General features: G+C 33.3%; 3 protein-coding genes across 3 annotated transcripts; 2 read left to right on the forward strand and 1 right to left on the reverse strand.

The window, feature by feature from the left end:
* Positions 1 to 538: 538 nt before the first annotated feature.
* Positions 539 to 4,373, reverse strand: LOC114166752 (flavin-containing monooxygenase FMO GS-OX-like 2). The gene is made up of 7 exons (XM_028051590.2): positions 3,737 to 4,373; positions 3,501 to 3,571; positions 2,655 to 2,804; positions 2,354 to 2,436; positions 1,864 to 1,999; positions 1,336 to 1,509; positions 539 to 796 (listed from the first exon to the last, which is right to left on the reverse strand). The coding sequence occupies exons 1-7, from the start codon at positions 4,260 to 4,262 to the stop codon at positions 611 to 613; spliced, it is 1,326 nt and encodes a 441-aa protein (XP_027907391.1). The 5' UTR covers positions 4,263 to 4,373; the 3' UTR covers positions 539 to 610.
* A 3,573-nt stretch (positions 4,374 to 7,946) lies between these two features.
* LOC146888633 (uncharacterized) lies at positions 7,947 to 8,306 on the forward strand. The gene has a single exon (XM_085665255.1). It carries the CDS (start codon positions 7,947 to 7,949, stop codon positions 8,304 to 8,306), a length of 360 nt encoding a protein of 119 aa, XP_085521381.1.
* A 66-nt stretch (positions 8,307 to 8,372) lies between these two features.
* Positions 8,373 to 9,187, forward strand: LOC146888634 (uncharacterized). The gene is made up of 2 exons (XM_085665258.1): positions 8,373 to 8,435; positions 8,516 to 9,187. Exons 1-2 carry the CDS (start codon positions 8,373 to 8,375, stop codon positions 9,185 to 9,187), a joined length of 735 nt encoding a protein of 244 aa, XP_085521384.1.
* The last annotated feature ends 3,228 nt before the right edge of the window (positions 9,188 to 12,415 follow it).

Genomic DNA, 12,415 nt, shown 5'->3' on the forward strand with positions numbered 1-12,415 from the left:
TTTGTTTCCCTATTTGGCGACCTAAACTCCGTTGCAAAAACAATTACCAATGTAACTTTCTGCACAATCAAAGCATTTAATGGTTGTAAAAATTGTAATAAGATTAAAACTTATTTACTCGTTTGACCCTCATTTTGATTAAAAAAATTCAAGTTGATATTCATTCAATCTTTTATTTTGATTGCATTTTTTTTTGAAAGAATATCTCATCTAGATCATCTTAAAAAAAATTACTAATAGTGTTAATCATGTCAATTTGTAATTTTTTATTTTACTTTTTTAAATTTTTTTGTTATTCACATATAAAATTCCAGATATGATACATAACACTGACACATGATAGGACAATGTCACGTATCAATACCAAATGTCATTGATATCAGAAATTTATATGGTACTCTCCAATATAAATTTTCTTTGGAAATTCATTTTGTTTCTCTTCTTTTTGGTTTATTTTCTTCCCCAAATAAATTCCTTTTCATTTTGGCGTTGCTATTAGAAATTCCACGGGAAAGGCAGGCAGAAGGAATCATTGATATAAGTACCTATAAAACTCGTTTTTTCCTTAAAAAAAAAGTCATTATAATACTTGTATAGGGAAATTACAAGATTATTTCATTTGTGTAAGAGATGCATCTTTAATGATTGCGTTCCAGTGAGCATCATCCCATTGATCTCTGTAATTTTCTAGCGTGCCAAGTAATAAAGGTTTGATGCTCTCTAAATACATTTCCTCTCTCCAGTGCTCTATAGGAGGCAAACCTGCTTCAGCAGCTAACCAATTGCAATAGCCAATCTACAAGAAAAAATTTGCAAATGTGTAAAGATAATCAGAAAGTTAATGTTTGGCACCTTCATTAAAAGACAAAACAAAAGGTAACAGAAATTTTGAAAAGAAACAGCATTTAGTATGAAGGACTTCTTATGAAGAGTACATTTTTACCAATAAAGAGTAGGGTGCAAATGAGTGAAGAGAAAAAAAGATAACTACAACATGATCAAGAAAGAAAAGTTATATATTGTGTTTCACAAACTACTTTACATTTTAGTATTTTCCAATGTGAAAACCTTGGAGGAGTTTTACCAAAGAAGTTATGTGATATTTTAGAACTGAACAAGATTTAATAGTTAGAGTAACAAGCAAAACAATGTTCATGAAACATTTAGAGTATTTGAAGACCAATTTATTACAAAACTGAAGCTACAAATAAATCTTACCACACTACATGGATTACTTTTAAAAACTGCTAAAACAAACACACGTATGTGAATGCTTAAAGATCTTTCAGCATTCATCCACAAATATTGCCGGAAAAGATAAAGAGAGATAAGTACCTCTTTAAAATGCAAGTAATGAGTCATGTGTTTGGGAAATCCATCTTTTTCTATTTGTTGATAGTATTCCTCAACATAAGCCAGCATCTCCTTTTCAGTTGGTAATAGGACCTTACCAGATAAAACACGTGCTACCCACTTGCATTGCAACTCCGTCATTTGGAAGATGATGTCCTGATCACAGTAAATTATATACATTTCAACATGCAAGCAATATAATTTTGGTAAATTTTCCGACATGGCCTTTTTTTATGATGATAAAAATCCAGGTACACATAAACTTTGAACTTATTATACTTTTGAGACTAATGCTGATTATAAATCTAATTCTTAAAATCTAGGAGAGACCAGAAAGAAGAATGTGAAATAGGATACCTGATGTGATGAAGAGAGATAAAGAAAAAATTTGTAGGAAGGGAATGGTGTAAAACTTTGTCGAATGTATTCTTGTTTTCAACATGGGAAGAAATGTTTTCACAGTGGAGTAATGGCATTACAAGAAGAGAAAACTGTAGCCAATTCAATTACCTTTTCGGGAATACCAATGAAAGAGAGCCAAGGAGCCAATGCAGGAGGAAAGACATGCTTGTATAATGGGCCAACACGATTATCATCAATGGTCACTATTCCATTTGTTTCAAGAAATGGATAGTGATGCTTGTATCTGTCAAAAGTTAGCCATTGATACTGTAAGCCACCAACATCAGAATATAGGTCTTCTTGGCTCTGGTTTTCTTGTTCAAACTATTTTCAAATCAATTTACAAAATCGGTTTGAAGATCAAAAGTTTGAAAAAGAAGTTTAAAACAAAGTCATAGCTATAAGATCAAATCTCTATTTCAAAATAGCTCATTAGTGAAGCAGTGTTATCCCAGTATTTTATTGTTTCTGAAATAATAAACTCAAACATCTATATAGCATTATTATTTTCTTTCTCTTGAAACACACTTATAGTTAAATATTTGAAAAAATAAGACCAAAAACACCTATCATATTATAAAATATATTATATGCTTACCCAGTGCAGTAGAGTATGACATCTGCATACACAGAGGATCCATCTTCAAAAGCAACCATCCTATCTTCAGATACACATTTTACCTGTACAGACATGATTGATATGAAACTTATTTCACGGGATGCCTACATATTACGCTAGTTCTAATAAAGAAAAAAAGATCCTCACGCACACCAAATGAATTAGGAGACAGCAAATATCTCATTCCTCATACCATGTCCAAAGAGCAGAAAAATGTAAAAAAGATGTTTTCTGATTAAAAGGAAACTGTAGAAGCTATACTGCCAACTGTTTAGCATACCATTTTATGCTGCCACATGTTATCATGATTTGCTAACTTCACAACCTTTACATCCGGACTTCTAGTTGCTATATGAACCTCCTTAGCTACTTTTGCAATTTCTATTGAGATGTCAATGGCACTAGATGCAAATCCAATGACAACCACGACCTGTTAATAAGGAAATATCAGTATTTACTAATTAATCAAAACAATTAGGGTTATATTTTAATCAAAAACTATTAGTGATATATTTCAAATCCAATTGAATTTTATACTTTGTCATATACAAAGCTATGATATTACTTTAATTATTAAGCATGGAAGTAAAACATCAACTGAAATCAATACATGCAATAAAAAACATAATATACCAAATCAACACATTAGAGCTAATTTCTTACAAAATGGTTTAGACTCAATCCTCCTGCAAAACCATTCCACTCTAGGAACATGCATAACATAGTGAGTGGCCATTTTAATGTATCTAAGATAGACTTTGATACTGTCTTACAAAGTGATTTAGACATAATTCAACCATAGAAAATAAACTCATAAAGTGGGATGGTCCCACATATATATTGTGCTTTGTCACTCTCACTATTTTATTTTATATGGGACTTGGGTTTTCCCCAATAAATTGCTATCTACACCGAGAAAGAAAGCAAGACAGAGTCCTTTGCCTACAAGTAAAAAATGCTTCAACAACACACACTGATTAATACGAAGCAGCTATCTATTTGGTTATTGTTGCCTGATACTACTTTGCATTAAAAAATAAGACTTAGAAGATAATCACGGTCCACTAGGAATCTACGATACTACTTTGAGATATAGAAAAGTCTTGTTTAACACTGTTTACAGCACCTGATCCCGAAAAGGTTCTGGCACTCGGTAATTGTGACTATGAATTTGGTATCCTGGCCACTTTTCAATCCCTGAAACACAAACCACAAAAATGAGAAACCCTGTGGAAAGAGAACTGTTTTATCATCTCTCCACAAGCCATAACCTGGTCGAGAAGCAGTGTCTCTTGAGCTGAGCGACCATGGCGTCGCTTGAGCGATCACATTCACTTAAGTATGCAATTATTCTCTACTTACCAGGAATTGTTGGCACCCTGGGTTGAGTGAAGTGACCAGAGCAAACAACAACAGCTCCAAAAATCTCCCGACTCAAAGCAGAGTCATAAGTCCTTGACTCAACCACCCATGAGTCACTCCTCCCCGCGACTAGCGCTACCCGAACCACCTCGCATCCGAACCGGGTCAACCCGCGAAGCCCGAACTCGTCCGCGAACTTGTTCAGAAACCACAGCACCTCCTCGTGGCCCGGAAAAGTCCTCGAGTCCCCATCCGGACGGTCTGGAAATGGGTAGTCGAGAAAGCCCATGAGCTGCCTCGGCAGGTTGGTCCGGAGTGAGCGGTAGAGGCTCGTGTGCACAACCTCCCGGTTCGGATCCGAGCCGACAGGATCGGAATCGATCCGCGGGTCGTAGTGCCACGTGCCTCCGAGGTGGTGGCTTTTCTCGAACACAACGACGTCGAGGCCCTCTCGGCGGAGCTCTCTAGCGACGGCGAGGCCGGCGACGCCGGCGCCGATGACGGCGACTCGGAGAGGGTGAGACATTGCGATGGAGAAGGGTGCGTCATGGGTGGTGTGATTGGAGCACTTATTCTTCACACTCTTTGATTGGAATGGAAAAAAGTGTTCAGAAGAGAAGTTGAATGTAACTTTTCATCTTAACCTTTGTTTAACCATTTGTTTCACCATGGTCATGGAAACTGAGAGATAAAAGAAGTAATGAGCGTTTGAATCAGGTGAAGCAAGGTTATGAATAAACTGTGAGACTAATTTATTTTTAAATAATTATTTTATTTTATTATATTTATTATTTCTATATTACTTTTTAATTATTTTAATATTATTATAATGAATAAAACGTGAATATTCATTGAGGCTTATTATATAGTTAACGTTTTATACGTAATAATTATGTCCAAGATTAAATATAATTAATTATATAAAGTAAAATAAGTGTAAACATTGATAAAACTTAGAGTATAATTAATTATATAATGTAAATATTTAAAGTGTAATTATATATCTATATATATATATATATATATATATATATATATATATATATATATATATATATATTTGTGTAGAAAGATCGTGTGTATCTATCCCTTAATTGATTTATGATTAATAATAAAATGATTTTGAAGTTGTATTAGTGTTATTAATTATTAAAAATAGTACCGGAAGACAATTTTAATTATTATATTAAAAAGTAATAAATGATAATAAAGTTAAAAAATCAACCAAAAACTTTAAACAATGCATAAAGTGAAGTTTGGTGAGAATTTTAACCTTTTTATTACACTGAAATTAATCTCACTTGTAATTTTGATCTTACTAAATTAAAAGTGTGACTTTTGTATATATAAAAACTAAAATCTCCTAAACGAATAGAGATCACAAATTAAAAATTAATAAAAGTAAAGATACAATTCATTCTTATTTTTGGTCAACATAAGTATGGCAAGGGATGGAGCAGAGATATGTTTGATTATCACTTAGAAGTAAAATTTTATACCTATCCCACCCTATAACTTTTTTTGTTTTTTTGTACACAAATTTTGTTTAAATTAGAAATCTCAATAAAATTCGTACAGCAGATATTCGTAAATAAAATTTGGATAGAAAATGGATATTATAAACGAATATTTATGTATAATGGATATGAGTATTTTTTATATCCACATATTAATGGGACAAATACAAACATTCTAGTATTTATATCTGTCAATACTGCTACATGTTATAATTAAAATATTAATACATTGAGGAAAATGTTAACTAGTGTACTAAGGGCACTGGTTAAGAATAATTAATTTGCATTCATTATTTTATTTTTACATTAAAAGTTGGAATAATTAAATACATTAATTAAAATAGTATAAATGCATATATCAAACTTTATAAAACCAAATTATCTTTTTAAAGTTTTAGATGTGCTGATACAGAATAATGACTTTTTAGAATTTTTAAGGTCTATATTAAAACATTTTATATAGTTGTTTTTTTTTATAAATTTTTTATATGTTTAACAATTTATTTTTGCTGATTGTTCTGTTAATTTAAACTTTATTATGTTTAATTATATTTAATTTTTAACAACATTAAAAGTAGTTATTTTATTATTTGATTATTTTTAATTTTTATTAATGAACATTAAATAAAATATGAAATACGCATACAACAATTATGAACATTTTTGTTTTTTAAATAAAATAAAATAACATTAATGATGATTAGATTAGATATAATTTGATATTACGCTTATCTATGTATTTCTCATAGAATTTAATACATATTAATTATCGTAACAAGTGTCCTTAAAACATAGATTAGTAAAACACATATTTTAATTTTGAATGAATTATTTTTTATTAATTAATTTTTAAAAAAATAATTTCTTTGTAAACTATTATTCAACATTAATGAAATAGATTATTTGGAGTTTATTTAAAAATTATGGAGATTATATATCATATTTATTTAAATTTACAATTATGTTAAATATTTTAATTTATTCTTTTATAAATATTTGCGTGTAAATATCTATAAATATTAGAAAAATATACAAATATTCACGTAACATTTGTTCATATGGGTATGAAAATAGGAACGGAGTGGATATTTACGTTAGTGAATAAAATATTACCGAATTAACACAAATAAAATTTCCATTAGCCTCGGGGTTTCCTTGAGCATGACGACGTGGAGACCTTCGCGGCGGAGCTATCGGGCAAAGATAGGCACGCCAGGGCGGATAACGGCGGCTCTCAGAGAGTGAGGCATTGCGACGGAGAAGGGTGCGTCCTGGGTGATGTGATTGGAAAACTCATTTATTCTTCGCACTATTTGATTGGAATGGAAAAAGCTTCCAGAAGAGAAGTTGAAAGTAACTTCTCATCTTAACCTATGTTTAACCGTGGTAAGGAAACTGAGAAATAAAAGAAATGAAAAATAACGGAAATGAGCTTTTGAATCACGTGAAGCATCGTTTAAATAAATAAACCGAGATCAAATTACTTTTAAACAAACGGAAATACATCAACATCCACTTTTATTTCATGATTATAAAAAATTAAAAATTAAAAATTAATTATTTTAATTATTATTATTAAAATAAAAATATAATTAAATTTAAGATATTAGCTTAATAGTACGCATTTTTTGAATATGTATGATATTATATTAGTAGTTAATGATATTATAATGTTATTAAGTTAATAAACAAAATAAAGTTATATTTATCAAAAATAAAGTGAAATGTACGGAGAAAATATGAGAAACAGGAAGAAGGAAATAAGTAAATAATTTTATAAAAATTTGTAAAAATAATAGTTAATTTTTAAAAATTTAACAAATAATTACATTGTGAAGGGTAAAGTTAGAATTATATTATAAAAAGTAAAATTGGAATTATGAAATTTGGACACAAAAGAGAGAATCCTCTTTATATATAGTTATAGATAATACTAAATTGTAAATAATTTATATTAATAAAAATAAGATTTAAATACTAATTTAATTCATATTTTTTATTGAGTTGTTTAATTTAGTTTTAATTTTTTTTAATCAAGTTTTAGTTTTCGTCAACTTTTATCAATTTAATTCTTTTAGAACGGAACATTATTTAAATAGTTAATAACATAATCAACATTTGTGGTGTAATTTGTCTAATGTGGTTCATTTTATCATAGGTGGGAGGAGAACTGTTGACTAGGCTTTCTAATTCAGCAGTTATTATTTACTGTTTTAAATCAATTGTAATTGTTTTTGGTTATGCACATTTATGCACATTTACGTACATTTAGGGATTTATTGCGGTTCCTATTTTTTTTTTTATCAGTTGTAAGAGCTAAGCCTATAAACTTGGCTTCTTTTCATTTTGAAATAACAGAGATACAGAGCTGTAGTGCCCTCTGTTTCAAAAATATTTATGTGAGTTAACAAGTGGTATCAGAGCAGGTTGAGAACAATACAAAGAAACAGCAGGCTTCAATGGCAAATGCAGATAGCATCTTCGTGCAGCCTGCCATTCCAAAATTGAATGAGCACTATGACCACTAGGCAATGCTCATGGAGAACTTTCTAAGATCCAAAGAGTATTGGAATCTCATACATCCAAGGATTCCTCAACCCACTAATGATGATACTGAGAAGAAGAATCTGGAGGAGTTGAAGTTGAAAGATTTATAAGTGAAAAACTATTTATTTCAAGCTATTGATCGAACTATGCTTGAAACAGTTTTGAAAAAGGAGACCTCAAAGGAGATTTGGGACTCGTTGAAACAAAAGTTCAAAGGTATGACAAGGGTAAAGCGTGCTCAACTACAAACCCTACGACGAGAATGGGAGATTCTACAAATGAAGAATGGTGAATCAATCAATGACTATTTTGCTCGAACCCTCATAATTGCAAATAAGATGAGAATGCATGGTGAAACAATGTCTGACCTCAACGTTATTGAAAAAATCCTTCGTTCAATGACTTTGAGGTATGACTATGTAGTGTGCTCCATTGAGGAGTCTCGTGATTTGGGTTCCATGACTATAGACGAGCTACAAAGTAGTCTTTTAGTACATGAGCAGTGAATGAATGGGCACAATTCTCACAAGAACAAGTCTTGAAGGTTGCACAAAATGAAGAAAATGATGGGCATGGTCAGGGAAGAAGTGCTTTATGAGGTGGAGCTGCACGAGGAAGATGGAGAGGAAGAGGAGGTAAACAACCTACAGACAGAACAACAATAGAATGTTATTATTGTCATGAGTATGGGCATTTCCAAAGTGAATGCCCAAAGAAACCGCAATACAACAGAGCAAATTATATTGAAGGCAGTGAAGAAGCAGTGTTACTAATGGCACAACTTTCGACAAACGAAAGGCTAAGTGCACAAGAAATGTGGTTCATTGATTCAGGCTGCAACAACCACATGACAAGTAGAAAGGATTGGTTTTCTTCTATTGATTTTGCTTTTTCTGATGAAGTAAAATTGGGGAATAATTATACCCTAAATGTGGTTGGGAAAGGTACTGTTAAACTCCTAATTAATGAAGTTATGCATGTGGTTACTGATGTCTTCTTTGTTCCTGAGTTGAAAAATGATTTATTCAGTGTAGGTCAACTTTTGGAGAAAGGATTAAACATTCAAATGAAGCAAAACAAGTGTGAAGTGTTTCAAGGAGAAACCTTAATCTTTGAGACCTTCATGACTACTAATCGTATGTTTGCTATTTTTGGAAAATCTGGAGTCTCCCATAATTGTTTCGAAGCAAGTTCAATGTCTACAGCTCATGTTTGGCACTCTCGCTATGGGCATTTGAGCTATAGTGGTTTACGAACGTTATTAGACCTTGATATGGTGAAAGGGCTTCCTGGCTTTAAGTCCCTAACTCAACTTGGTGAACACTGTGTCAAGGGAAAGCATCAAAGAGACTCTTTTCCACGACAAAGTAGGTGGCGTGCATCTTAATTATTGCAATTAATTCATTCTGATATTTGCGGGCCTATCAATCCTACATCTAATGGAAATAAAAGGTACATACTCATTTTCATTGATGATTTGAGTAGAAAAGTTTGGGTGTATTTTCTTGTTGAGAAAAGTGAAGCATTTGATGTATTTAAAAAATTTAAAGCATTGGTCGAAAAACAACCTGGTGTCTCTATCCAAATTTTGCGTACTGACAAAGGAGGAGAATACACCTCCAAGGAGTTTGTTGAATTTTGTAATGACCAGGGGATTCAAAGACAACTTACTGTCTCATATACACCACAACAAAATGGTGTAGCTGAGAGGAAGAATCAAACCATAATCAAAATGGTTAGAAGTGTCTTGACTGAAAGAAGAGTTCCAAGATTTTTTTTGGCCAGAAGCTGTAAATTGGGTAGTCCATATTTTGAATAGAAGCCCAACCCTTGCAGTAAAAAACATCACACCTGAGGAGGCATGGAGTGGAATGAAGCCATTTGTTTCTTATTTCAAAACCTTTGGCTGCATTGGATTTGTTCACGTACCTGACAAAAAAAGAAGCAAGCTTGATGACAAAAGTGTTAAATGTGTGTTGTTGGGTGTGAGTGAGGAGTCTAAGGCCTACAGACTCTATGATCCTCTTAATAAGAAGATTTATGTCAGTAGAGATGTTAAATTTCAAGAGGATGCAGCTTGGGAGTGGGATGAAGCTGAGACCAATAAAGCCAAGACCAATAAAATGATTGATGCAAGTGATCACTCAGAAGAAATTTGTCCAGCAGCAGAGGAGGTAACTTAGACAAACCCAAGTGATGCAGCAATAATTAGTACAAATTCAAATGCATATGATATTTCAAGAACTGCAGAAATTTCAACTGAAGGAAGGAGAGTTAGAAAACCACCAGCATGGATGAGAGATTATGTCATTGGTGAGGATTTAACTAATGAAGAAGATATAAATTTTGCTATGTTTGCAGGTGCAGACCAAGTGACATACAATCAAGCATCAAAAAGTCAGCATTGGAGATATGCAATGGATGCTAAAATTCAAGCTATCCAAAGGAATGATACGTGGGTGTGAGACCCACTAAATTTAAATAATTATTTAATAAATGCGGGTAAGAGAAGCCTTTATGACATTAAATGCTAACCTTCATGGTGTGAAAAAGTACTAGCTCAAGTGGTTGAAAGTACTTTGATTGTGTGAGAGGACTTGGGTTCAAGTCCTATGTATGCCCTTTGCGTAGGATTTAATTTTTTTTTTTACTAATATGTATGTGTGTGTAAGTAAGAAGATAACAATTGGATTATATTAGTTGGCATGAAACGAGGATTGGTATGATGGTTTGGTATTGACTTGGCAAGTGCATGGTGGTGAGTTCTAGCCTTGGGGAAAACTTAAATTTAACTTTATATTTTTTTGCTAATGCTAGAATTGGGTGGAATGGGAAGGGTTAAAGAAAACCCTAACTTATCTAGCAGCCAAGGGTAATTAAGTGGGAATCCCATTTTTGCATTAATGACCTAAATTTAAGCACGATTTAAAAGGTAAAAGTTGAGTATTAGGAAAGGTTTTGGCAAGGTTGAGACTATACCGGAAATAGAGCACGAAAGGAGAGTATTTGTGAGTGTTGGGTGAGGTTCTGGGTCTGAATTGGTAGAAGAGCAAGAAGGAGATTGGCAAACAAGAAGGAAGTAGCACCTTTAGCAAATTGAGCAAGGAAATCCAGGTTAGGGAAGTTCGCATTGCTTGTTTTATTTCGCAATGATATGAATGTATGATTTGAACCATAATGAAACTGTGGAACCTACTTTCTCTCGTTATATTCGTGTTTCTGGATTTTTCCAGAAACCGCCTGGCGGTAGTTCATGAGTCGCCAGGCGACACATATGTTTGCACCCATTTTTTGGGTTTCCTCCATGAACCGCCTAACGGCAGAGGATGAATCGCCAGGCGGCATGAACACTGTAATGCTATTTTGGTTGTTTTGGATCTGTTTGGGGTACCTATGATGTGGTTGGGATGATTAAATGTTTGAATGTGAATTTTATGCATATGATTGACTGTGTATATCATGATTATGTTGGAAGGCATGATATTGATCTGAAATTGGGTGTTGGGTTTATGTTGGGAGTCAAAAATAATTGTGCATGAGATAAGTACATGATTGACACTATTTTGTTGAAAATGACGCTATTATGAGCAGAGTACTTATGTGCTACCATGTATGATTTTGTTGAAATGTTGTGTATATGCTTACATTGAAAGATTATGGAAAATAAGTAAACCTAGACTTGGGTGATGGAACCATTCGTAATTTTTGGACTATAAAGTGTGCGGGAGTAGTTAAACAGACGCTGCTGCTCATATAAGAATTGCTATGCATGTACGTGATCTGTGTTGTGATGGGCATGAGATTTTAATGAAAAAGGGTTAAAACGGGGAAGATTATGGACTAAGGGTGGTGTGTGTAAGATAACTATGGTATGTAATCCATTGTGTTGACTGTAAATAAAAGTGTGGTATGTGAAAATAGGAATTCTAGTATAGCGGTAATGGGAAACGATTATGGGATCAATTGGTGTGTGAAAGATGGTTTGGTGTGCTGTGATGTATAAATATATATATTGGTTGTTGCAGTGAGATAATTGTCTTCTTTCGATTATGTAACATTAGTATGTGAATTGGTATGAGATATCTTAGTATTCATCTGCTGAACTATGTGACTTGTATTCTTGAGCGTGTTACAACATGTTTTAAAGTAGCGCTTGTAAAAGAATGTGGTTTTGACATGAAAGTATTGACTTTTTGCCTTGAAAAAGATGTGTGCATAATGATAAAGGGATTGATGGGATACATATTTGTGTGTGATGTTAACTAATTATAGAATATGACTAGGAAATCATGTTGTGTTAAAATTTCAAGTGTTGTATGTTCTAGGTCTATTAGGACTTGTTTTTAGGTGCCAAAAACCAGTAGCATTACATTACTGGTATGGCACCTGGCAGCATGAGCGAGCCGCCAGGCGGTAGGACCTCCAAACAGTGGCAGTGGCCACTGTTAACACAGCGCGCTTGGCGGTAAGGATGGTTATGCCAAGCGAAATCGGTGCAGTAGAAGACCAGGAAAAAGACTGGCGCTTGGCGACACAGGGTGGAAGCGCCAGGCGGCGACGGTGTCAGAGGCGCCGAGCGGCAAGATGGTGTCCGCCAGGCGGTGACAGTGCATTG

This window comes from Vigna unguiculata, chromosome 1, assembly GCF_037176805.1.
Source record: "Vigna unguiculata cultivar grain cowpea cultivar isolate G323 ecotype 2 chromosome 1, ASM3717680v1, whole genome shotgun sequence".
Lineage (NCBI taxonomy): Eukaryota > Viridiplantae > Streptophyta > Magnoliopsida > Fabales > Fabaceae > Vigna > Vigna unguiculata.

Coding starts and splice junctions, on each gene's coding strand:
- LOC146888633 (XM_085665255.1), top strand. CDS start 7,947: ATGCTTGAAACAGTTTTGAAAAAGGAGACCTCAAAGGAGATTTGGGAC.
- LOC114166752 (XM_028051590.2), bottom strand. CDS start 4,262: ATGTCTCACCCTCTCCGAGTCGCCGTCATCGGCGCCGGCGTCGCCGGC. Junction 3,572..3,736: donor CAGGGTGCCAACAATTCCTG/GTAAGTAGAGAA, acceptor TTTGTGTTTCAG/GGATTGAAAAGTGGCCAGGA. Junction 797..1,335: donor ATTACTTGCATTTTAAAGAG/GTACTTATCTCT, acceptor TTTTTCTTGTAG/ATTGGCTATTGCAATTGGTT.
- LOC146888634 (XM_085665258.1), top strand. CDS start 8,373: ATGGTCAGGGAAGAAGTGCTTTATGAGGTGGAGCTGCACGAGGAAGAT. Junction 8,436..8,515: donor AAGATGGAGAGGAAGAGGAG/GTAAACAACCTA, acceptor GAATGCCCAAAG/AAACCGCAATACAACAGAGC.